At 37.3% G+C, this 22,696-nt stretch overlaps 1 protein-coding gene across 4 annotated transcripts in view; it reads right to left on the bottom strand.

Moving 5' to 3' along the window:
* Positions 1-22,696, bottom strand: part of zgc:152816 (uncharacterized protein LOC777712 homolog) — a 37,803-nt gene that overhangs the window by 7,360 nt on the left and 7,747 nt on the right. For 3 of the 4 annotated variants that reach the window (XM_052557898.1, XM_052557899.1, XM_052557897.1), the window contains 11 exons: positions 21,666-21,787; positions 18,529-18,868; positions 13,635-13,713; positions 13,425-13,441; positions 13,189-13,308; positions 12,331-12,456; positions 11,707-11,850; positions 8,736-8,866; positions 6,150-6,237; positions 5,818-5,947; positions 5,464-5,585 (listed from right to left, as the gene is read on the bottom strand). In XM_052557898.1, the coding sequence (XP_052413858.1) occupies positions 5,464-5,585; positions 5,818-5,947; positions 6,150-6,237; positions 8,736-8,866; positions 11,707-11,850; positions 12,331-12,456; positions 13,189-13,308; positions 13,425-13,441; positions 13,635-13,713; positions 18,529-18,868; positions 21,666-21,787 (1,419 nt within the window). Of the gene's footprint in view, positions 1-5,463; positions 5,586-5,817; positions 5,948-6,149; positions 6,238-8,376; positions 8,528-8,735; positions 8,867-11,706; positions 11,851-12,330; positions 12,457-13,188; positions 13,309-13,424; positions 13,442-13,634; positions 13,714-18,528; positions 18,869-21,665; positions 21,788-22,696 lie in introns of those variants that run through there. The other variant, XM_052557900.1, reaches the window with a different exon arrangement.

Raw genomic sequence — 22,696 nt, 5'->3', positions numbered from 1 at the left:
ACTCGTTCACGAATGAGAAGATCGTATTCGTTCACAACATTCCCAACGTACTGATTTCATGACATATCAACCAGCAATTTCCAGTAACAGATGGAAGAAAGTTCAGGAATAAATGGTTTTGGTAACAACAATTCACAAACTGAGAAATTTCTAGTGACTGGATTGGAATGATTTAGCAGCTGGAAAAAAGACTCAAAAATACAATGAACATCAGAAAAGCAGCATCTACATTTCTGAGACACTTAAAATAAAAACCATCACCATTCAAATCAACAGCAAGAGTCAAAGAGGCAGCGTTGTACCATATTGACAGCTTTTATGCTGGGCTGTAAGGTTTTGTTTTGATACTTGTATCCTTAAAGACTTTTGAGAAATAAATTTTTGCACCTTCTTTTGCACATTTGTTTTTTTTTTTTTTTAGTTAAATTTCACCCGTGCTCACAACCAGAAGTGGGTAGATTACTTACAATTCACGAGTTCACACTTACATATAATTAGCTGAAGTATTATAATGCATATTTGGCGTGCTGTCCAGGGAAGGGGCTCCGAGCTCGGGAATGGCCCGAACCTAGTGTACCCCCCAAAAAGCAATAGCGGAAAGGACAGCCGCCAGACTAAGGACCCCCCCACAATAGCGTTGAGATCTGGCGGGGGATAATATTTAGAAAGTCAGCTGGTTGGCAGGTCGGAAGAGCCTATGTACTCCAGTTGGAGCAACTTTACCTATTTGGAGACAGTACAGCGAGTACTGTCACCCGTCAAACAGGAACGAAAAGTTAGGTGGCCGTGAGACTCTCGCCGATGTCCGATGGGAGCTCAATACTCAAGGCATTGGACGGGTAAGCCTCTCTGGACGTAGAAAGGAAAAGGTAAGGTTGTCTAGCCGGGAGGCTCTCGCCGAAGTCCGATGGGAGCTCAATACTCAAGGCATTGGACGGGTAAGCCTCGCTGACTGTAGGAGGAAAAGGTAAGGGTGTGTGGCCTGGAGGCTCACGCCAGCATCCCGTGGGAGCTCAATACTGATGGCATCTTATGGGTAAGCCTTTTTGACCAAAGGATGAAAAAAGTTGTCTAGCCGTGAGACTCTTACCAACATCCGACGGGAGCTCAATACTCACGGAGTCGAATAGGTAAGCCTCGCCGACTGTAGAAAGGAAAAGTAATGTGGTCTAGATGGGAGACTCTCACCGACGTCTGAAGGGAGGTAAATACTCACGACATCAAACGGGAAAGCCACTCCGAACGTGAGACAGAAAGGTAAAGTTGTATGGCCAGTATTTGGCCAGACAGTGAAGGAGGGAATTTTATTTTATTTTTTTTACGGAAAAGGCAAAGGTTGGATCAAGCCGGGAGCACTCTTGCAGTGCCTGACAGGGGTTCAATACTAGGAACAATTTGGTTGTCTAAAGGGTAGATGCTATGAGGATTACTGCATAATTGTTTAACAAATCCAATGAGCTGCTTCCGATATAGTCAGAAAATCTTGGTGCAGTCATTGTATTTGAAAAATTAAGTGTACAAAAAATAAATAGAATTTCCTGTGCCAGTGTACCCCAGATGAGTGCCATTAATCAGCGATATGGCCATTGTCAATCGTCATCTTGTCAGTGCGTGAGATCGACGATAAGTAAACATATGTAATTGTGCTTGGGTGGAGGAAGAGAGAGAGACTATGTTCTTGTCGTGGCATGACTTTTTGCTGTTTTAAACCATGCAGGTGAAAGAAATAAAGCCTATGGAATCACAGATAGTCTAAAAGAATATATACTTTCAGATGCACTGATAAACTGATGTTAAATATAAAATTATTATATTTAAAACAGCTAATCTGGGTAATCGGGTACTACTGTCATCTCGCTTGTCTTGTGAAAAATTGCCGCATCTGCACACGGAAGTTATCTATCTAAATGATCTGGAAATCGGTCAATGGTGAAACAATAGAGGATTTCATTTAAAGTTCAACAATTAAACCCTAATATGGACGTAAACGAACATGTTAAATATAGTATTCAAAACAGGTAAATATATTTGGAGTAAGGTTTAGTTGAAACTGATGCATTGGTCATACGCGCCTCATGATGAGACCGACACAACACCACAGAAACAAAAGAATGAGATACATTCTAACATAACTGTGGCATTAAACTTAGTTAGTGAGGCTTGTTTAGAATATTGTACATACCAGATTACTTGTTAAAGTGCAATGAAATACCTTGTATCTGCAGACGATGTATGTCTGTTTGTGGATTGAGACTTCTTCATCGCCTACAGGCTCGAATCATCCTTGCAAGCACTGGCAAGCGTGAAATGGAATAATGGAGCAGTTTGGTAGCTGAATTATAGTAGGCCGCCTAATAAGGATAATAAAATACAATAATAGGAGAATGAGTCTAATATCGTCTTGACTATAATCGATACGTAATACTATCACCACCACCTAGGATGAATAGGCATAACTGTGAAGCGGAGGTGATGTCGACTTTTGCCAGAGGAGAACCACGACCCATTGAATGGGTCGAATGAATTTTTTTTTTGTGAGGAGATACAGAAAAGGCTCCTGCGGGAGCAGACACTGCTGCGGCAGTGAGGAGATACAGAAAAGGCTCCTGCGGGAGCAGACACTGCTGTGGTAGATACAGAAAAGGCTCCTGCGGGTGCAGACATTGCTGCGGCAGTGACGAGATACGGAAAGCAGATAAGTAAAGGGGAGCACGAGAAGAAGAGGAAAGATAGCTGCTTTGGCCGCCTGCGGAGCTTGCTTCGACTGCTGTAGTTGTTGAAAGTGAAAAAAAAGTGAAAGTGACATGACATTCAGCCAAGTATGGTGACCCACACTCATAATTCGTGCTCTGCATTTAACCCATCCAAAGTGCACACACACAGCAGTGAACACACACACACACCATGGACACACCCCCGGAGCAGTGGGCAACCATTTATGCTGCAGCGCCCGGGGAGCAGTTGGGGGTTCGGTGCCTTGCTCAAGGACACCACAGTCATGGTATTGCTAGCCCGAGATTCGAACCCACAACCCTAGAGTTAGGGGTCAAACTCTCTAACCACTAGGCCCATCTTCCCCCTCCTTGGCTGTGGGAAGAGTAGACAGGTTAGTAACATTTGATGGGGCAACCTAAAAAATTAATGCGTAACCTACTGTGTTGCCAGCTTAGCGATTGGTTGCCTAATTTGATAATTCCTTAAGCCTCTGTCCACATTAGTATGTTCCTGTTGGAAAAGCATCATTCCTCTTGTTTTGGCCTTCCTGCCTTTTTAAACAGCCTCCAAAATGGATAAATTTGGAACACTGGTTTCACATTGTAGTATAGACTGTGGAAACAGAGGCTTCTGAAAACAATGAATATCATTTAGTCTTGTAAAACATACCAATAGACATGATTATGGCAATAACATTAATTGCAGTTATGTGCTATTCACTTCCAAGCAGTTTCTAAAGATATTTACTTTCATGCTTTTCATATTATAGTCCTAGAAAGACAACAGAATTTTTACTCACACTTGCTGCCCTACGGCAAAACGAGGGTAGTGGTATATTAGACAAATTCTAAGCGATCATGCCAGTAAATGGCGAAATATGTCCCTAAATAAATTGCTCCTGTCAGAATAATTGCATGAAACTTATGTCTGTGTGAGGTGTAAACATGCATGGTAAGGCAGATAATATCTTTGGACATTTCAGTGTGGATGACGACTCTGAAAAAAATGCCTTGGATGTGGTAAAAAAAAAATGGCATCATCATCCAACAGAACTACGTCATAACCTCATTTAACAAACTAAGCCACCTTCCATGGCACACAAAATTTGGACACGATTGTCACATTTCTCCCTCTAGGCAGTCGTGCAGAACTTTCAAACTGGTCGTGCAGCAACTGTTACCTTGGCATGTTCACCATGGTAAAATTAATAATTTTAATGAATATAATTTATGAATACATCGTCACAAATCAGATGACCCCCAAAATAAAACAGTAGGTTTTATGGGGCTAATCAAGTAAATAATGGTTTAATAATTATTTCTCCCATAATTATTATAAACCACCATTTTACATAAATAGTGTTTGAAGAATAATGTTAAAGTTAACAAAATATTGGTAATTCTGACCTTGCACAGATAGATTTGATTAGAATACATCACATCTGGTTGGGCGTTCGCATACGGTCTAGTCGCAGAAGTTCAAATATTTGAACGCATCCGAGGCTCAAATCGGATCTGAAATTTCCGTATACGTATGTGATCGGAACTCCAAGCAGATCCCACACTACTTTCTAGCCGCGAACCTGTATTTAGCGTCTTCACCTGAAAATGTATTGGTTACGACGCGCGGTCTGCGCCGCTAGAGGCGGCAGCCTCAAACTGCGCCTCGGCCGGAAAAGCCGCGGTGACAGGCTGAGCCGCGGTGGGTAAGAACTGAGGTGTGATTCCAGCGCTCGAGGAGAGCCCGGTCTTGATCGGATCAATCGTGGTGTCGAGCGAGGCGAGCTCGGGCTTTGCACGGTCTATTGGCCAAGACGTGTGGCTTGGCGAGAAGAGCAGCTGTCGCAATGACGTTTGATGGTGCTCAGCGGCCGTGTTTAATGATCATGGGTATCAGCAAAAGTAGCAGATCTGAAAAATCCCCGGTATGGATCTCCTCGGTGGAAGGAAAATTGGGTCTGTGATAAGATGGCAGACAGAGTGAACCAGGATGCTGATAAACCGTCAATGGAGACAGGTAGGCTAAATCAGCTGTATTTATACCCTAAGGTTGATTATCTTAAGTGGCTCCACCTGTGCTAATTAGGCTAAGTATCTGACGTGCTCCTCTCGAACCTTGTTATGAAACTACATATTGATATGTTACCGATTCCAAATTACATTACAAAAATGTTAGTCAGTAACATAATCCATTATATTACACATTTTAGGTAAATATAATCAGACTTTTTCATTACTTTTAGATTACTTTTGTCCTCGTTTATCACATTGCTTTAAAAAGAATAATACTGCTCTATAATGAAGTAAAAAAGTTAAACAGTAAAAAAATACATTATACTTATAGAATTAACAACTTGAAGTGTCTTAAACATTATAATATATCAAGGCTTCCCAAACTGGGGTTTGTAAAGGAACTGCATTTTTTTTTTTTTTGAGTTGAATGAAAAGCTCAGAATTAAAATCATAAACCATGTGAAATTAAAATAAATACGTTTAAAATAATCAAATTAAAAATTTATATTTTGTTTACCTGCATGCCATTTGACCATTAACCAATTTCAGAGAAAATGTTTACTTTTTTACTTGGTTTGTGACATCATAAACCCTAAAACCCTTGCCCCCGGAAGCACACAAGCTAACCAATCTGAGCCCATTACATATTTCAGAAGAAGTGGCTTAATAGAACCAAGAAGAACAGACCATTTTTAGGAAAATGGAAAATACATGGGAAAAAATGTATTGCAGTCACCTTGAGGTTGTTGTAGTGTTCAAGGCTGCGGCAGTGCTCTGATTTTGCTTTCTTCTCATCAGTGTAGAATATGTTACACAGCTTGCAAAAGAAGCCAGTCACTGGGATGACGTAGTTCACACCTGAATAAGGCAAACTAGTTTTAGAAAATGAAGAAAGAGATATCAAAGGCAATAAAACTTCAAATTATTAGATCATTTTTGTTGTTTATGAAGCACAACATTTAATGAAAAAAACATTTGAAGCAAAATTTTGTATAGTCAAATAATTATAGCCAATATAGTCCCCCCACTCTAGCTAATTTAGTTCCCCCAAACGGAGTTCATAATACATGCAAGTGTGTGATGGACTTACCAACAATTTGGTCTGGTTGATAAGGGTTGAGAGGGGTTTTGTCCAGTTGACTATTCTTTTCCGAATCTTTAGTTTCACAAACTGGATCTCCACCAACACCTTCACAATCCGGCAAAGAACTGTGCTGGTTCTGCACACACATATTTTCTCTTAAATGATTTTTACCGACAGAGATCAAATATTCCTAGGCCAGCTTTCCTTCAACTGACCCATTTAAGTTTAAGTTTTGCATTTAAGGGTGACTTTTTAGATCAAAATGGTTCTAGTTAAAGCATAAGAAGAATTTTGGTCAAATGTGTCCATGTTACCTCCTTTGCACCAGTTTTGATTACCTGGTCATTTTCTCTCCTTTCAGTGCTTGGTTTAATTTCTTTTGTTTCCTTTTTAAACTCGCTTTCCTCTGCATTTTCAGGGTATCTCCTATAGTAAAAGAGCATAAACTGAAGATGTCACTACCAAGAGAAAATAATAATTATTTGTTACTCTGCCAAGGGTAGTTACATTACATGCACACTCATGAAAAAATGTTCTCTGCACTAGGAAGATTTTCCTAGTTTCCAATTTTACATGAAAGTTTTATATGTCTGAATTTGGCTGAAGTAATTTTGTAAAAACTATTTCAAGGTAGTCAGTTACAAATAATGTTTATACACACCTGCAATAATATTGCTGATAATATTTTTTTAAATAGTCGTTTATAGTGTATCTGATGTCACCTTAATAATGTCAGTTATATTTTTAACATTACATTTACATTCAGTCATTTAGCACACGATTATCCAAAATGGCTTACAAATGAGGACAATGGAAGCAATGAAAAACATAAAAAAGAGCAATGAAATATAAGTGCTATAACAAGTCTCAGTTAGCTTAAATGCAGTACATGTAGCAATGGCTTTTAAATAATATAATAAATAAAAAGAAAACAGAATAGTAAAAGAATAGAGCAAGCTAGTGTTAGAGGTATTTTAATTTGTATAATAAATAAAAAGAGGACAAGCGAATATTGTTGCGCTCAGATGAAAGCTAGTTGTAAGTCCAGGTGCGTGAAAACCAGTAAAATGTAGAAGAGACTGTAGATGGTTCGCACTCTGAAAGACTAGACAAAGTCTTTGACAAAAAGAATCAATCATTTATTTAGAGCAAGAGCAGACGTTTCAGCCATCCAGCTATTCTCAATGCTCATGAGCTGGATGGCTGAAACGTCTGCTCTTGCTCTAAATAAATGATTGATTCTTTTTGATTCTAAAGTTGGGCAGGTCATTCCACCAGGAGGGAACATTTAATTTAAAAGTCCGTAAAAGTGACTTTGTGCTTCTTTGGGATGGCACAATCAAGCAACGTTCACTTGCAGAACGCAAGCTTCATAAGTCTGAAATAATGAATTTAGATAAAGGGGTGCAGAGCCAGTGGTAGTTTTATATGCAAACATCAATGCCTTGAATTTTAAGCGAGCAGCCACTTGTAGCCAGTGCAGATTAATGAAAAGGGGTGTATTCTTTTCGGGTTATGACAAATGTATCTTTCTGCCGTGTTCTGGATTAATTGTAAAGGTTTGATAGAACTGGCTGGAAGACCTGGCAAGAATTATTGCAATTGTCCAGCCTGGACAGAACAAGAGCTTGAACAAGGAGTTGTGCAGCATGTTCTGAAAGAAAGGGCCTGATCTTCTTGATGTTGAATAAAGCAAATCTGCAGGACTGGACAGTTTTAGCAATGTGGTCTGAGAAAGTCAGCTGATCATCAATCATAACTCCAAGGCTTCTAGCTGTTTTTGAAGGAGTTATGGTTGATGTGCCTAACTTGATGGTGAACTTATGAGGAAACGATGGGTTTGCTGGAACCACAAGCAGTTCTGTCTATTTATAAAAAAATAAATACATAGCACAAGCAAACAAAATGTATCAAAAAGCATTTTGTTAGGTTCCAAATAAAACAACAAAAGAAAAGACAAAAAAAAAAAACAGTCTAACTTAAAAAACTAAAAATCTGAATATGCCCACACTTTAAGGAATAGCACAAAAATGAAAATAGGCTGAAAATGTACTTACCCCTCTGACCACCCAAGATGTGAATTAGTTTGTTTCTTCATCGGAAGAGATTTGGAGAAATTTAGCTTTACACGATTTGCTCACCAATGGATCCTCTGCAGTGAATGGGTGCCGTCAGAATGAGAGTCTAAACAGCTGGTAAAAACATCACAATAACCCACAAGTAATCCACACCATTCCAATCAATCAATTAACATCTTGTGAGGCAAATAGCTGCATGTTTTTTAAGAAACGAATTCATCATTAAAATGTTAATTTTCAATGGTTGCTTCTGACAAAAACAAATCCTCTAACAATAATATTTCTTCCTCCAGTGAAAAAGTTGTCTCGTCTCAATCAAGAGGGAAATATGCATATATTAAGCAAATACGTCTGTGGATTTTGATGAGAGAGAACAACAAGCGATGGCCTTTTTTTACCACAAGAAGCATTTAATTGATGGACTGGAGTCATGTGATTGCTTGTGGATTTTTGTTCTGTTTTATCAGCTGTTTGGACACTCATTCTGACAGCAGCCATTCACTGCAGAGGACCCATGGGTAAGCAAGTGATGAAATCGGTTTTGATGAAGAAACAAACTCATTTACATCTTGGATGGCCTGAGGGTGAGTAAATTTTCCTCAAAATGTCATTTTTGGGTGAGCTACTCCTTTAATGACCTGTACTACAGAAAAGTGAAGTTAGTTCTGAAAAATGCTCCGGCAAGAATTGTTTGCATATTTCTCGTTCAATGACATTTTAAAGTGTGCTTAAATGCTGTCTGGGGCCAACTGTACATCCTTACTATTGCCTCAGTCAACAGTGGAAATGTATTTTATCATTTGTGTAACCACTCTAGTAAGTGACGGTTTTAATGTGAACACCTACCAGCGAATCAGAGAATCCCCTTTCCTGCACATAGCTATTTTCAGCACCGACCCCCAAAATTCGCAAGGACTCCGACTGTAATGTGCAACCATTTTTTCAGCTGCCTTTGTACTTTCCAGTTGCATGTAACACTGAGAAGTAACAAGACAAGGCACAGGAAAAACAAACAGCATGAAAAAGTGAATATTCACAAATTGTGCTCTGCTGCTTATCACACACTGCAAAAAAAGCTTATCTTACCATTTTTGTACTGTTTATACTAAAATTTAGTGCTGTCAAAAATGTATCACAATTAATCACATACAAAATTTAGTTTTTGTTTACATAATATATCCATGTGTACTGTGTTTATTATGCGTTTATTATGTGTGTGTGTGTGTGTATATATATATATATATATATATATATATATATATATATGTGTGTGTGTGTGTGTGTGTGTGTGTATGTATATATATATATATTAATATATTATATATATATTAAACTTTTGCATTGTTTAACGTGTTAAAGGTTGCAGATTTGGCTTTTTTTAAGTAGTGAATCAGTGTCAACAAATATATATATTTTTTTTTTACAGAGTCTCTTTGTAACAAATGCTGCCTTTGGAGGCAATTATGACTTTTCTTGTCACCAGAGAACTAAACATCTCTGTGCTAATATTAATAGATTATTATTAATGTTGAAAAGAGTGGAGAATATTTTTTTTCAGGTTTTTTCGGGGGGATAAATTGAAAGAATAGCATTATTTGTTACATTTGTTACGGTTACATTTATTTGTTACATTTGTATTATTTATATCAAGCTTTTGAATGGTATAGTATTGCATATTGTTATTGAAACTTCATAATGTTTCATTTGATTATACATTTAGTCAGGAATTATAGTTTGGAAAAAGCAAACAGTAAAATAAAAATAAAAACTTTATTTAACATTAGAAACTGAATAGCGCGTTCTGCGCTGGGTTGTGGTCGAATTAGATATAATGAAGGGTGACGTGAAAAACGGACATTCCGTTGTTTTCATACGGCACTTGTTTGGTTTTAAAGTAGACATGTCAGGCTTTCTATAGATATCTCTCTCATGTCTCTTCGTTGAGTATTCACAGAGTTACAGTTGATTTTAATGACGTGTTTGTAAATGAAGATCAGCGCAGACAAAGGCTGCAGACACCACACCTTGTCTGTTATCTTCATTTTATAAGTGCACAAAGTTTTGTTGTTATGTCTGTATACAAATAAAAGTAGACCCTTTACAGATTCGATTGATGTATTGCTCTTGTCTGTACGATTAAAACTGAAAATGTAATTTAAGTTCTTTTCGGGGTTATCAGGAGAAAATGACTCATAATGCGTATACGCGTTAATCGACTCCAGAGGGTTGAACAGAACAATTCAAAACGAAAGAAAACTGACTGCTCTCTGCTTATGTAACGTTAATCAGTATGAAATGTGCATTTCTCTGGCACGTTCACTACTGCGAAGATCGCGAGACAGCATCGTCAACTTTATCTTTGCAGTCGACACGACATTGTTACAGAAAACACTTGTTTATTAATAATTATATTCATAAAATATTCATAATCATTACTTTTGCCGGTTCTTTGAGACAGCTTTTAGGTGTGTTATTGGCAGCGCCACCCTTAACGTTACATGTTAACCTACATGAACGCGTGAATTGAACTGAGCTCGTCACGGCTGGACTGCTTGTTATGATGTCAAGGTCATTTTTAATGTTCATAAATTAAATTAGGCTAAACATAGCCTAACTTTTACCTTTATCTTACGTTAATCAGCACCTGGCCAGTCTAAAACCTTCTAGATTTCAAGCCATTCCACCACTTTTCTAACTGCCAACTAAGCTTGTGGATAGGAGGGGCAGGTGGGCGGCTGGTTAACATGCAGCGCTCTAATTGGCCGAAAGCTTTTCACTCCACTTATACGCTGTGGATCAGCGGCAGAATCAGCATCATAGATTGCATAGAAACTGAAATCGGCAAAATGCGATAAGCAACAAAATGCGTACCTAGAGAGCAGCGAATCGTACAAGCGTATTTATGGGTCAAAATGCATGCAGAGTACGAAAAATGCGTACATGTTGGCAGGTCTGTAAATTTATTTGGTATGTAAACATAAATTTTTGCATGTATTTGTATTTATTTACTAGGGCTGCAATATTAATTAAATGCGATTGTCATGTAAAAATGTTTAGTATAGCCGGATCAGCAGTAAATCATCATCATGTGCTTTCAGATGGAGCAGCATTTACTACACAAGAGCTGTAGTTCACTGACAAAACAAAACAAAAAACCCAACGCAGACGATATGAAATTGAAGAAATCATTCGGGATAATGACAGCTTTTTGCATAGCTTCTCAGTGAACTATGGCTCTGTGCAGTAAACTATGCTCCATCTGAAAGCATGTGAAAATACCACATTCAATTACATATTTTTACTCCAAACTAACTTTATAACATCGGTCGAGTGTTTGAAATAATTCTTTCTGTGAGATGCTGTGGCTTATTATTGTCATATATTGTGATTATTGTCATAATCATGTGTTTATTTGTCATGTTGAATCAATAAAAGCAGTTCAATCTTTTGATTATCCAGCTACAACTATAGGCATTTCCTGTGTTTCTTCTGTAAAGCATTTTTAGATTTTCAATGTAAAAAAATTACTAAGTTAAGATGCATTTACTAGATGAGCAAAATGACGTAAGATATTTAGTCGTTCCCAGGGGAAAAACAACCAAATTAAGTTAATTTTGCTGAAAATAAAAATTATAATCTGGTAGTGGGATAAGTACATGTATTTTGTTTTAAAAATATTTTACTTACAATATTTTACTTTTCAATAATAATTTAGGAATTTTTTAGATATTTTGAAACGACAAAAATAGTAGGATGAGACTTTTTTTTTTTTTTTTTTGCAGTGCAGATAGTGTTGAATGGAAGTGTGTATACGTACCGTTCCTTGATACCTGTGCAGAGAGTAACCAGTCAGTTTTCCAAAAGGTTTAGTCAGTTCGAAGAGTGATTTGTCTGTGTATTTCTGTCGTAGGTACCTCTGGTTGGGAAGACCGCTGATAAAAACAGATCTCCCACTTGGGCTCTAAACATGGTGTGAAGAATTGAAAGCATCACAGTCATTTTTAATTTAATTTGGTAATCATTTACGTTTGGAATAACTATATTCTCAAATGATCACAAATTATCCTTATCTTTCAATTATTTGGCCATTACATATTATATGTCAAATCATTTCAAAACGTATGTATTGAATGTTTTTTCCCCTTCCACCCAATATTCTATCTTTTCTCCTCTATTTATTCTATTCAGAACTTTCTTGATGTTGCTCATGGATGTGTAGCAATATTAAAATTCTTGTAAATAAAACGGCTCACACATTTGAGAGCACATGAGGGAAAGTACACAAAATGTTTTATCTCTTTTATTTTAGTGAACCAAGTTGTTAAGGGAAGCCGTGACATTATGACTACACTGGGAAACAATTTATAGTAAATATATATAGTAAAAACCATAATATTGTGAGAAGTTAATGGAATTTAAAGCACAAAGCAGTAACACATACCTCTATTGTTTTCATGGTGAAGCACATGGAAACTGACACCGGCCTGCCACATACTGTTGCCTTGTGATTTCTGTAGAACTGCACCATTTCCTGGGCTTTTTCAGCTGTTTCCAGTTCGATCATAGCCTACAAGAACACAAGCAAACATAACAGCCAAAGGCAAAACCTGAACATTTCATGAGAACTGTGATTAGTAAAACTGAAAGCATATTACGTGGTAGTATGGTTAAAAACACCTGGATAGAAGACACAATAACTATCAAGAGAACCAACAACTGCTGTTTTGGTTTTGGCTGTTTCAGTTATTGCATGATTAACATATAGTAATTACAGTGTGTTATGTGCACTGACTGCAAAAATCTCACTTATATAAAGTGAAAATAAAGTATTTATAAAGTATTAAATAAAGCTCACTTTATTTATTTTTTTGTAGTTATTTATTTTTTATCTTTAGCTCATAAGGCATAATAACTAATGCAAAATGTATTTATTTTTTTTTACTAAAATTGAAATCAAAGTTTTCGTCAATGAGTTAATAATTTAGGCAATCAAATTTATTCAATAATCAACATTCTAATAAATGTTTGTTGTTGTTTTTATATCAACTTTTTAACAGTATATTTATGTTTCTAATTTGTTGTTGAACCATGGCTGTTAAAAAAAAAATGAGTATTACACCGTATAAACCAGTGAATAGTTTGGTTTTTTAAATTAAATTAAGTTTAATTTACTTAATTGAAATATAGTAAAAATACTAAATATTACCTTTTAATATTTAAAAGGTAATATATTATTACCTTTTTATTACTATATCTTGCATTACTCATTTTTACACAACTGTAAACACAAAACACTGACCTCTTGTCTGAACATCGATAAAGTATGCTTCACCATACCGCCAAAGGGTGCAGAGAGACTGTAAAGATCCTTCATCAAGTCAGGGTTCTTTACAGGCCAGAGCACCACTACTTTACTATCCTGTGATTGTGCAATAAAAAATACACATTGCTATCACTCATGCTATTGAACAGAAAATATATTTTTATTTCCTAAGACATCCAACATTTAATGTAAATAAGAGATGTGATACTTACCTCTGGCACAGAAGAATCTGGAAAAAAGGGGAAAAAGTGTGACTGTCATAGACAAAGTACATTGTGGGAGAAATGTATATGATTTGAATTTAAATTCACTATGAAATGACCATTCATTATTTTTGAAATGCACATTAACGAACAATTCATGAATTCATATGTTTCATTTTTTTTTTTTTGACCTCCTAATATTTTATCAAAATGAATCACCTCCAGCATTGTTGTCCAGCTCATCCAATGTAACAAAATCTTCTATGTTCTTTGGAAATTCTGCATCATCCAAATCACCCTAGAGAAATAAGACATAAAAGCACACACGTTGCTGTTATAGCCAGACTGCATCAACATGCTTGTGTTGTTTCTGCATATTTAAAAAAATATATATATAATTTATAAACCATAACACTAGAAAACATGGTGAAATGTAATTAAAACATATTTATCTACACAGTATTGTGTAATGTCAGCTTTGTTTGGTCAGGTGTGGGTTGGTTGGTTGATGTCAGGCTTGATACACTGTAGGTAAATCTGAATGAATACATACGACAAATACATTTACAGTTATGCAGAGTTCACACTGCACCATTTTACCCCCGATTTCCACTCGCCAACAGGTTTGGTGAAATCAAAGACAAATGCTGCGAAATTGGAGGTGCTAGTTCTTGCGAGTGATAATCTCGCAGTGCGAATTATCAAAGACGTGATCTGAGAGATGAGATGCATTGCCGACGCTCATGAAATATTTTGCATGCTAAATATCTGGATGTGTCTGCAATTCAAAATCCTGCTGGGAGAAATTAGTTCTGAATGAAAAATACATTGGCGATGACCTACAGCCAATGTGAGAACATATATAGGGCAGCAGGAAGTTTGGGAAGGATGCTTTGTTAGTGTGAGTGTTAAATTAGCCATATACAATTAGCCATATACAAAAAAAAAAAAAAAGAAATCTGTAAAAATAATAACTACAAATTGTCATATTTCATTATTGTGTGCTTCAATACACGTTTTTTCCAAATAAGAAGATCAGCACTTGTAGAGCTGTGAGCAGAAGTATTGGAATAGCAGGCTCACGGGTCTCTCTAAGTAATCAGCTGTGTCCAGTTCCATTAACTGTTTAGATATTAAAAGCATGAAAAGCAGGAAATGGGTCATATCAGTTATATCCATTGCTTCTGCAGAGTTTTGCATGCATGGCTGTCTCTCTCAACTTTACTGATGACTTAATGTATGATGACAGTAGCAGAATGAATGCAGAAGTTTCCAGAATCATCTTGGCTACCAATATTCAAGAAAATGACTTCTGACTTATCGCATTGGATCAGGACAGTGACCCAAAACACCCTGCCAGTTCATTCAAGGAGTTTATCAGGGCAAAGAAATAGAAGGTCTAAGATTGCCCAAGTCAATCTCCAGATTTAAATTTGACTTAACATGCATTAATAGTAGGGGTGGGCAATATGGGAAAAATATAATATCACAATTTTTATTTTATTATTATTATTTTTTTTAAATCTCACGATTCACAAAGTTGTCTGAGCATTACAGCCAAACTAATTTCCATATTATAAAGACAAAGCCTCATAAAAAAAAAAAAAAAAAAAAAAAAAAAGAATGGCAGATATTTAGGCCAAAGAGGGTGAAGATCTAAATATAACAAAGATAAAATAATGACAAAGACACACATTACAACTAATAAAACTAACAGTGCTTTGTTCAGGAAATTGAACAAACAAATATAATTCCTAAAGCAATTGTATTAAATTTCTTCAGTCAAGAGCAGTGAGTGATTTTGCTCTGTGTTTTGTTGTTTTATTAATGTTAAATAGTTCACCAAAAAATAAAAATGAAAAAAAGTCAATTGTCTGTCAATTCTGTCATAGTGTTTTATTTTTATACCACCACTGACTCACTCAAAAGTGGTTTTAAGTGTCATTTGAAAACATTGCAATTGCATTTTAAAATACAACAACGAGCACCACAAAACCATTTAAAGAGGCACATTCATCGGTTTCCTTGACGGGAAACAGTCAACAAAGTAAAATTATCTCAAACATATGGCGCACTCTCTTAATTTTATCAAATTATCATAATCAAATCTATTCATTTTACAGTCCTGCTACTAGCATTTTATTCAGACTAAAACCCCTTTAATTCGGGCGAGACAGTTTTTTTTCCAAGTGGCTTTTGCAGATAATAATAATACCGCTGAAGACTCATTTTGCAGCTTTAAGGTTATTAATTGGTCATTAATTTAAACGACGATCGATAATGGAAATTATCGAATATTGACTTCTCTAAATGTAAATGTGTTGGATGGAAACCTGGCTATTGTCTGCATCAAACCATGCTTCTGAACAAATTTCACTCACATCATCTGGGCAGCTCTAGGACAGCTTTCTCTCTGAGCACGGTGCTGTCTGTGAGCGGGGCATAGTAACGTAGCCCTCAATCACGCTGCAGTGTTTGTGAGAGCTGCCAACTTCTCCACCCCATTTACAGAGTGATATTCTCTGATTACCTTTATCTCCCAGGACTGTTGTTGAATCTTCCAAAAGTTTTGGCTTGGGGTCCTTCACATGCAGCAGCAGCACTTTCCATCCCACCAATAACACGTGGGTGCCCGTCAACGTGCCTGACTTTAAATCGGCACTACTAAACACGGATATTGGACGATGCCGATATATTAAAAAATGACAAATATCGGCCTGATATATCGGCCGACCAATATATCAGTCAACTTCTAGTAACATCTGCTCTATGTGAAATCATGCACCTGATGGAATTTACCACTGATTAGATAACCAGCTTTACTAGCCGATTACCAGCCGATATTTATTGTGCACCCCTATAGAAAGGGTCTATTGCAGTGATCCTCAAATCTGGCTCGCGAGATCCAGTTTCCTGCAGAGTTTAGCTCCGACTCTAATTAAACACACCTGCCTGTGATTTTCTAATGATCCTGAAGACACTGATTAGCAAACTCATGCGTGTTTGATTAGGGTTAGAGCTAAACTTCGCAGGAAAGTGGATCTCGCGAGCCAGATTTGAGGATCACTGGTCTATTGCATTGCTGGAATTAATGGAAGTACATTAGCATGGTTCAAATCATACTTATCTGACCGCCATCAATTCACTGCAGTGAATGAAGGGATTATCATATCGATCACAAGTGTAGTATGGAGTACCAGTACCTCAAGGCTCAGTACTAGGGTCGTTACTTTTCATGCTTTACATGTTACCCTTGGGAGATATCATCAGATTAGCTTTCACTGTTATGCTGATGCTAAGCTCTACATTTCTTCAAGGCCCTGAGAAACATACCAATTTAATGTAATAACCTAGATCGCTGTCTTATGGTGCATTGACGCAAATTAAGTATTAACTGTGAGTGATTTACATGTTAAGTCAATGCAAAGATGTGAATAGACATCACATTCACACGAGTTGAAAAATCTGAACTTTGGCAAAATTTTGCGCCGCGTTACCAATCAAGAGCTTGCTCTAGTAGTGATGTGATTATCACATAGTAAGCGGAGGCAGAATCCGAAACAACATTGGAGGACAAAGTCCTCTTCGCTGTATGTGGACACCCGGAGCTGTATGATAGATAGAAAAATAGAAAAAATAGATTAATTTAATAAAGACCAAAGATTACTTTTAAGATTTACCCAAAACAAATTATATTTTATTTTTAACCACTAAAGAGACATCAGAGCCAGCGGCAAATGTCAGAAGGACTAGCCGTGTCGAGACTGCTCTCGTCGGTAACATGAGCTCTCAGCTCCAGCTGATCGTCTCCAAAATCGGCGAAACACATTTTTAAATAGGCGCTGTCTTTGTAAATAAACAGCATATTTGAGTTTAAAACAACTCAAATATAGAATTGATGGTTGCTCTGTCAATTCTTCATCATTATTAAGGAACCTAGGTGTGCTAGAGAGCCTTTGTAAAACTGCAATTTTCCATTTCAAAAGTTCTGCATGCTTAGTAAACAAGCTCCAGCTAGTCCAAAATGCAGCAGCTAGAGTTATTACTAGAACCAGGAAGTACTGTATGACCAGATTAGCCTGGTTCTTTCAACAATGCACTGGCTCCCTATCAAACATATAGATTTTAAAATCTTGCTTATTACTTATAACACCCTGAATGGTTTAGCACGTACTCAAAACTCTCAAATAATACCAAGAATATCAAAATCAACTGCGGGCGGCAGATCCTTTTCCTATTTAGCTCCCAAACTCTGGAATAACCTACCTAACATTGTTCGGGAGGCAGACACACTCTGTCAATTTAAATTGAGATTAAAGACCCACCTCTTTAACCTAGTTCACACATAACACACTAACAGATTTCTAATATTCAAATATTCAAAAAGGTTTTTTAGGCTGCATTAATGAGGAAAACCGGAACTGGGAACATTTCTCATAACACACCATGTACTTGCTAGAAGAATGGCATCTACTCTAATATTAGTCTTTTTCTCTCTTATTCTGAGGACACCAGATCCAGTCTGTAACCAGATCAGATGTTCACTGAGTCGCCGGGTCCAGCTCAGATGGTGGATCAGCACCTAGAGAGGACCTCTACTGTCCTGAATGTCTGTGGAGACTAGGACAACTACATGAGCCCAAGAGACAGATCCACAGTCAAGACCTTGCCTCCTATACATCCATCGGGACAAGACCACAGGAAACAGATGATTCTTCTGCACAATCTGACTTTGCTGCAGCCTGGAACTGAACTGCTGGTTTTGTCTGGCCAGAGGAGAACTGGCCCCCTGACTGAGCCTGATTTCTTCCAAGGTTTTTTCTCCATTCTGTCACGGAGTTTTGGTTCCTTGCTGCTGTCGCCTCTGGCTTGCTTAGTTGAGGACACTTCATTTCCAGCGATTTCGTCAACTTGATTGCACAGATACTATTTAAACTGATCTGAGCTGGATGATGACATCATTGAATTCAATGATGAACTGCCTTTTTGCTTTATTGACACACTATTTTCCTATTTAATGCTGTTCAGTTGCTTTGTTACAATCTGTATTGTTAAAAGTGGTATATAAATAAAGGTGACTTGAAACCCAGATAAAATGCATCTATCAACTCACCTCTTCCTCTTGATTCTGCTCTGAACCTCTCTCTCTATTCTCCTCCTCAGCAGTGGTAGGTTTCTCCTCTTCCATCTTTTCCTCCTCTTCCTTTTTTTCTTTCTCCTCAGTTTGAGCCACACTGCCTTCTGACCCCTCATCAAGCAGCCCAGTTTCATCCTCCAACTGAATTCCCTCCTCAACATCAAGAACCTTGTCTTCACTTTTGATCAACTCGTCTTCTTTCTCTGTGGCATCCTGGTTTGAGCTGTCGCCTTTGTCCTTTTTACTAGATACAGACTCTTCTCTTAGTCTTCTGTACTTGCTTGAGTCAGATTTTCTGGACTCTGGACTATTATCTCTGAAAAAAAAAAAAAAAAGGTTTTCAGTTAAGAAAGCATTTAAAATAATGTTGTCTTGAGCTCCTGTACAGCAAAATCTGAACTGACTGTCTTGACTAAAATAGTACTTTAAATGAAGCACCATTACATTTCCACACACTTTTTGCCCCACAACTAGACATATATATTCAGACCAAGCGGCCACCTTCCAGTCTCTCTCTTGAAACCACCACAGAAGAGACTAAAACTGATCATTGACTGTCCACTAAAGGCTGGCTCCAAAAGGGAGTCAGTTCCATAGACTCCCAATGTTAAAATGCCCAACTTTACACCAGAAAAAAAAAAAAAATGTTTACAGCCTAGTACAGAAAATGGTTTGGTCTATATAGCTAATTTAGCCCTTCATGACAACTGTGAGGGGGGTGAATTTTTTTTATAACTCATCCATTTAAATTAAAGGGGTCATATGATGCTGCTAAAAAGAACATTATTTTGTGAATTTAGTGTAATCTCAAAAAATAAACTGTCTGCACACTTGAATCCTTAAAGTGAATTTAAAGGGGGGGTGAAATACTCGTTTTCACTCAATATCCTGTTAATCTTGAGTACCTATACAGTAGTACTGCATCCTTCATAACTCCAAAAAGTCTTTAGTTTTATTATATTCATAAGAGAAAGATAGTCTGTACCGATTCTTCCCGGAAAAACACGACCGGCTGGAGGCGTGATGTGTGGGCGGAGCTAAAGAATCACGAGCGCCAGTAAGCTTTTGCGTTGAGAGCATTTGGAAGCTGTGACATTACCGTGAGGACAAAACCAACCAAAACAAACCATGGCTGACAGTCAGATTCAGCGTATATTTATGATCCAGAATCAGATCCAGAGGCTGAAATTTAACAAGAGCAGCATCAGCAACGAAGTCTCTATGTGGTATGTACTGAAACTGTATATATTTGCTTAGCGGTTTTGGAAAATGACTAAGTTCCACTTTGTCGTCTTTTTTTTTTTTAAGCTGTACATGTGGAAAGTGCAGTTTGATGACAACATCGAATGTTGTTTACTTGATGTGTTACGCGCCGATAGCTAAGTTAACAACACAAGAGATATTTGAAGCAGTTTTACTCGTGCAGTTTGATGACAACATCGCATGTTGTTTACTTGATGTGCTTTTACTCACCGCATGCGGTTCCTACACACGATCGTGACCCTTTTTCGTTGGGACTGCATTATCCTTAAGAAATAAACGATGTGCAAATCCGGCGTCAAACTGGGCCTTGTTTGTAAAACAAGCATCTTCGAAATGCAGGGGAACAAACACAAACACTTGCACAACTCCGTTGATGCTCTGTAAAAATAAACTCCATCCACTGGTCCCTTAATGCTGTTTCTCTTTTGGTAATCTGTGCAGGGTTGTCTTGCCCTGGCAACCAAAAACACACTCCTTTTGTGACATTTCGCGATGCTCTCGCTCTGATCAGTGAATGCCTGTGCTCCCAGTGCTCTGCTATACGGGAGCGCGCACTCTTCCGGCAGAAGTGCCCTCAGGACCCATATAAGGAAATTCGGCTCAATCTAATGTCACACAGAGCCATACTCGGAAAAAACTTTCCGAAACTTGTGACAAACCGGAAGAAGTATTTTTGGAACAGAAATACTCCTTCAAACGTACAACTTAATTTTTGAAACTTTGTCCATGTTTAGCATGGGAATCCAACTCTTTAACAGTGTAAAAAACTCAGTATGCATGAAATAGCGTTTCACCCCCCCCCCCCCCCCCTTTTTTTTTTTTTTGTGAAATCATTAAAAATAGTTTTTCCCTTCAACTGGGTAAAATGCACAACACCAATGTATGTAGTAAGCTTGCTGTTATAGATGGTTTTACCCATGTGAAGCCGCAACACAGGTTATGTCACTTGCCCACTGCAGCACCACCTCAACCGTCATTTAATTTTTTTTATAGTAATTTAATCGAAATAAGTATTTAGTTCAGTTAGAGAACAGACACTACAATTAAAACTGAACGTGGCTGCTCAATGGAGTGTGCCGAACGACAGTCGTATCAGATCAGATTTCATTTATCGCGAGCTGACTGACAAGAAGAGTGAGGTGAGACAGACAAGATGATGGCAAAAGATATTTGGGATTTTGAAAAGCCTGTTGACTTCTGTTGATATCGGAAGGTTTTTTAAACATTCGTTTCTTATTTATTTGGTTGCACAGTGTTCACTGATCTAAACTTTATTACTTTTTAATCTGGACTACAACATGCCCTAGATATTGTTTGAATTTTTTTTGATTCTTTAATATTTAGTCACACTTTACATTAAGGCTCCATTATTTAACATTAGTTAATTCATTAGTTTGTATAAACTGCCAATTCATCTTAGTTTAGCACCTTGTTAAAATCAAATATTGTAACTGTATGATTTAATGAACTCGAGCTAACATGAACTAAGAATTGTATTTTTTAACAAAGAATAATAACTTTCGTAACAAATGTAGTTATTGCTCATTTTTAAGGTTAATTAATAAGACCTTATTGTAAATTGTTACCTATTGTTCTTTATAATTATTTTGCACTTTAATCTGTTTAAAACATTTGTTTACTTTATTAAACTGTTTTGAATATTGCTTTATTGTATTTAAACATTACGTTATTTAAGTTATTAAACCGGTTATACTGTATATTGACAACACTTTTTTACAACAAAATTTTAACACCGTGATAATACTGTAAATGCAACATGAATATTTGATAACATCAAACACCTTGGTCTAAGTACCTCTTTAGGGATTGGGATATCAAAAGTCTCTTACCTCAGGGTTGTGATGTGCGACATGGACACTTTAACACTTTTGCCCTGAATCCTCAGTGGGTTACTGTAGTAATACTTCACCATGATATCAGCATCACGCCAGTCAACCATCTCAATCAATGCCTACACACACATAGACATACAAGAGTTTTACTGTTGAAACAAACAAACAAACAAAATGTATTTCTACAAAGGCTGTGAAAATGAATTCATACAATTAATTTAAAATGTTTAATAAACCGATTCAATTTAATAATCTCAGTGAAGTATCAATATATACGCACTGATCAGCCAGAACATTTAAACCACTCGCATGTGAAGTGAACAATATTGATTATATTGTTATAGTGGTACCTGTTACAGGACATGATTTACTGTTTTAGGCAGCAAGTGAACAGTCAGTTCTTGAATTTCACATGTACGAAGCAGGAAAAATTGGAAAACTAGAAGATTTGAGTGACTTTGACAAAAGGCTAAATAGTGACAGTTAGACAACAAATCTCAGAAACAGCAAATCACATGGGCTGCTCCCGGTACGCAGTGATTAATGTCTGCCAAGAGTAGTGCAAGGAAAGACAAAGGAGCTACCATAGCTTAAACTGCTGAAAAACTCAATGGTGGCTGTGAAAGAATACTGTCAGAACACAATGGATCACACTTTACTGTATATGGGGCTACATAGCCACAGACCCGTCAGAGTGGCCTTGATGACCTCTGTCCACCACCAAAACATCGTGACGTCTGACCTGGACCATGGAGCAATGGAAGAATGTTGTCTGGTCTGATGAATCACATTTTCTTTTAGAACAAATGGATGGCCGGATACATGAATGTTGTTTACCTGGAGATGAGATGGCAGCAAGATGCACTATGGAAAGAAGGCAGGCTGGCGGAGGCAGTGTTTTGCCCTGCACAATGTTCTGCTGGGAAACCTTGGGTCCTGACATTAATGTGGACGTTACTTCGACATGTACCACCTACCTAAAGATTACTGCAGACCATGAACATCCATTCATAGCAACAGTGATTTCA

The sequence above is a fragment of the Carassius gibelio genome, chromosome B5, assembly GCF_023724105.1.
Source record: "Carassius gibelio isolate Cgi1373 ecotype wild population from Czech Republic chromosome B5, carGib1.2-hapl.c, whole genome shotgun sequence".
In the NCBI taxonomy this organism is placed as follows: Eukaryota; Metazoa; Chordata; class Actinopteri; order Cypriniformes; family Cyprinidae; genus Carassius; species Carassius gibelio.
The sequence above is the reverse complement of the archived record's forward strand: the minus strand, read 5'-3'. Positions and strand labels throughout refer to the sequence as shown.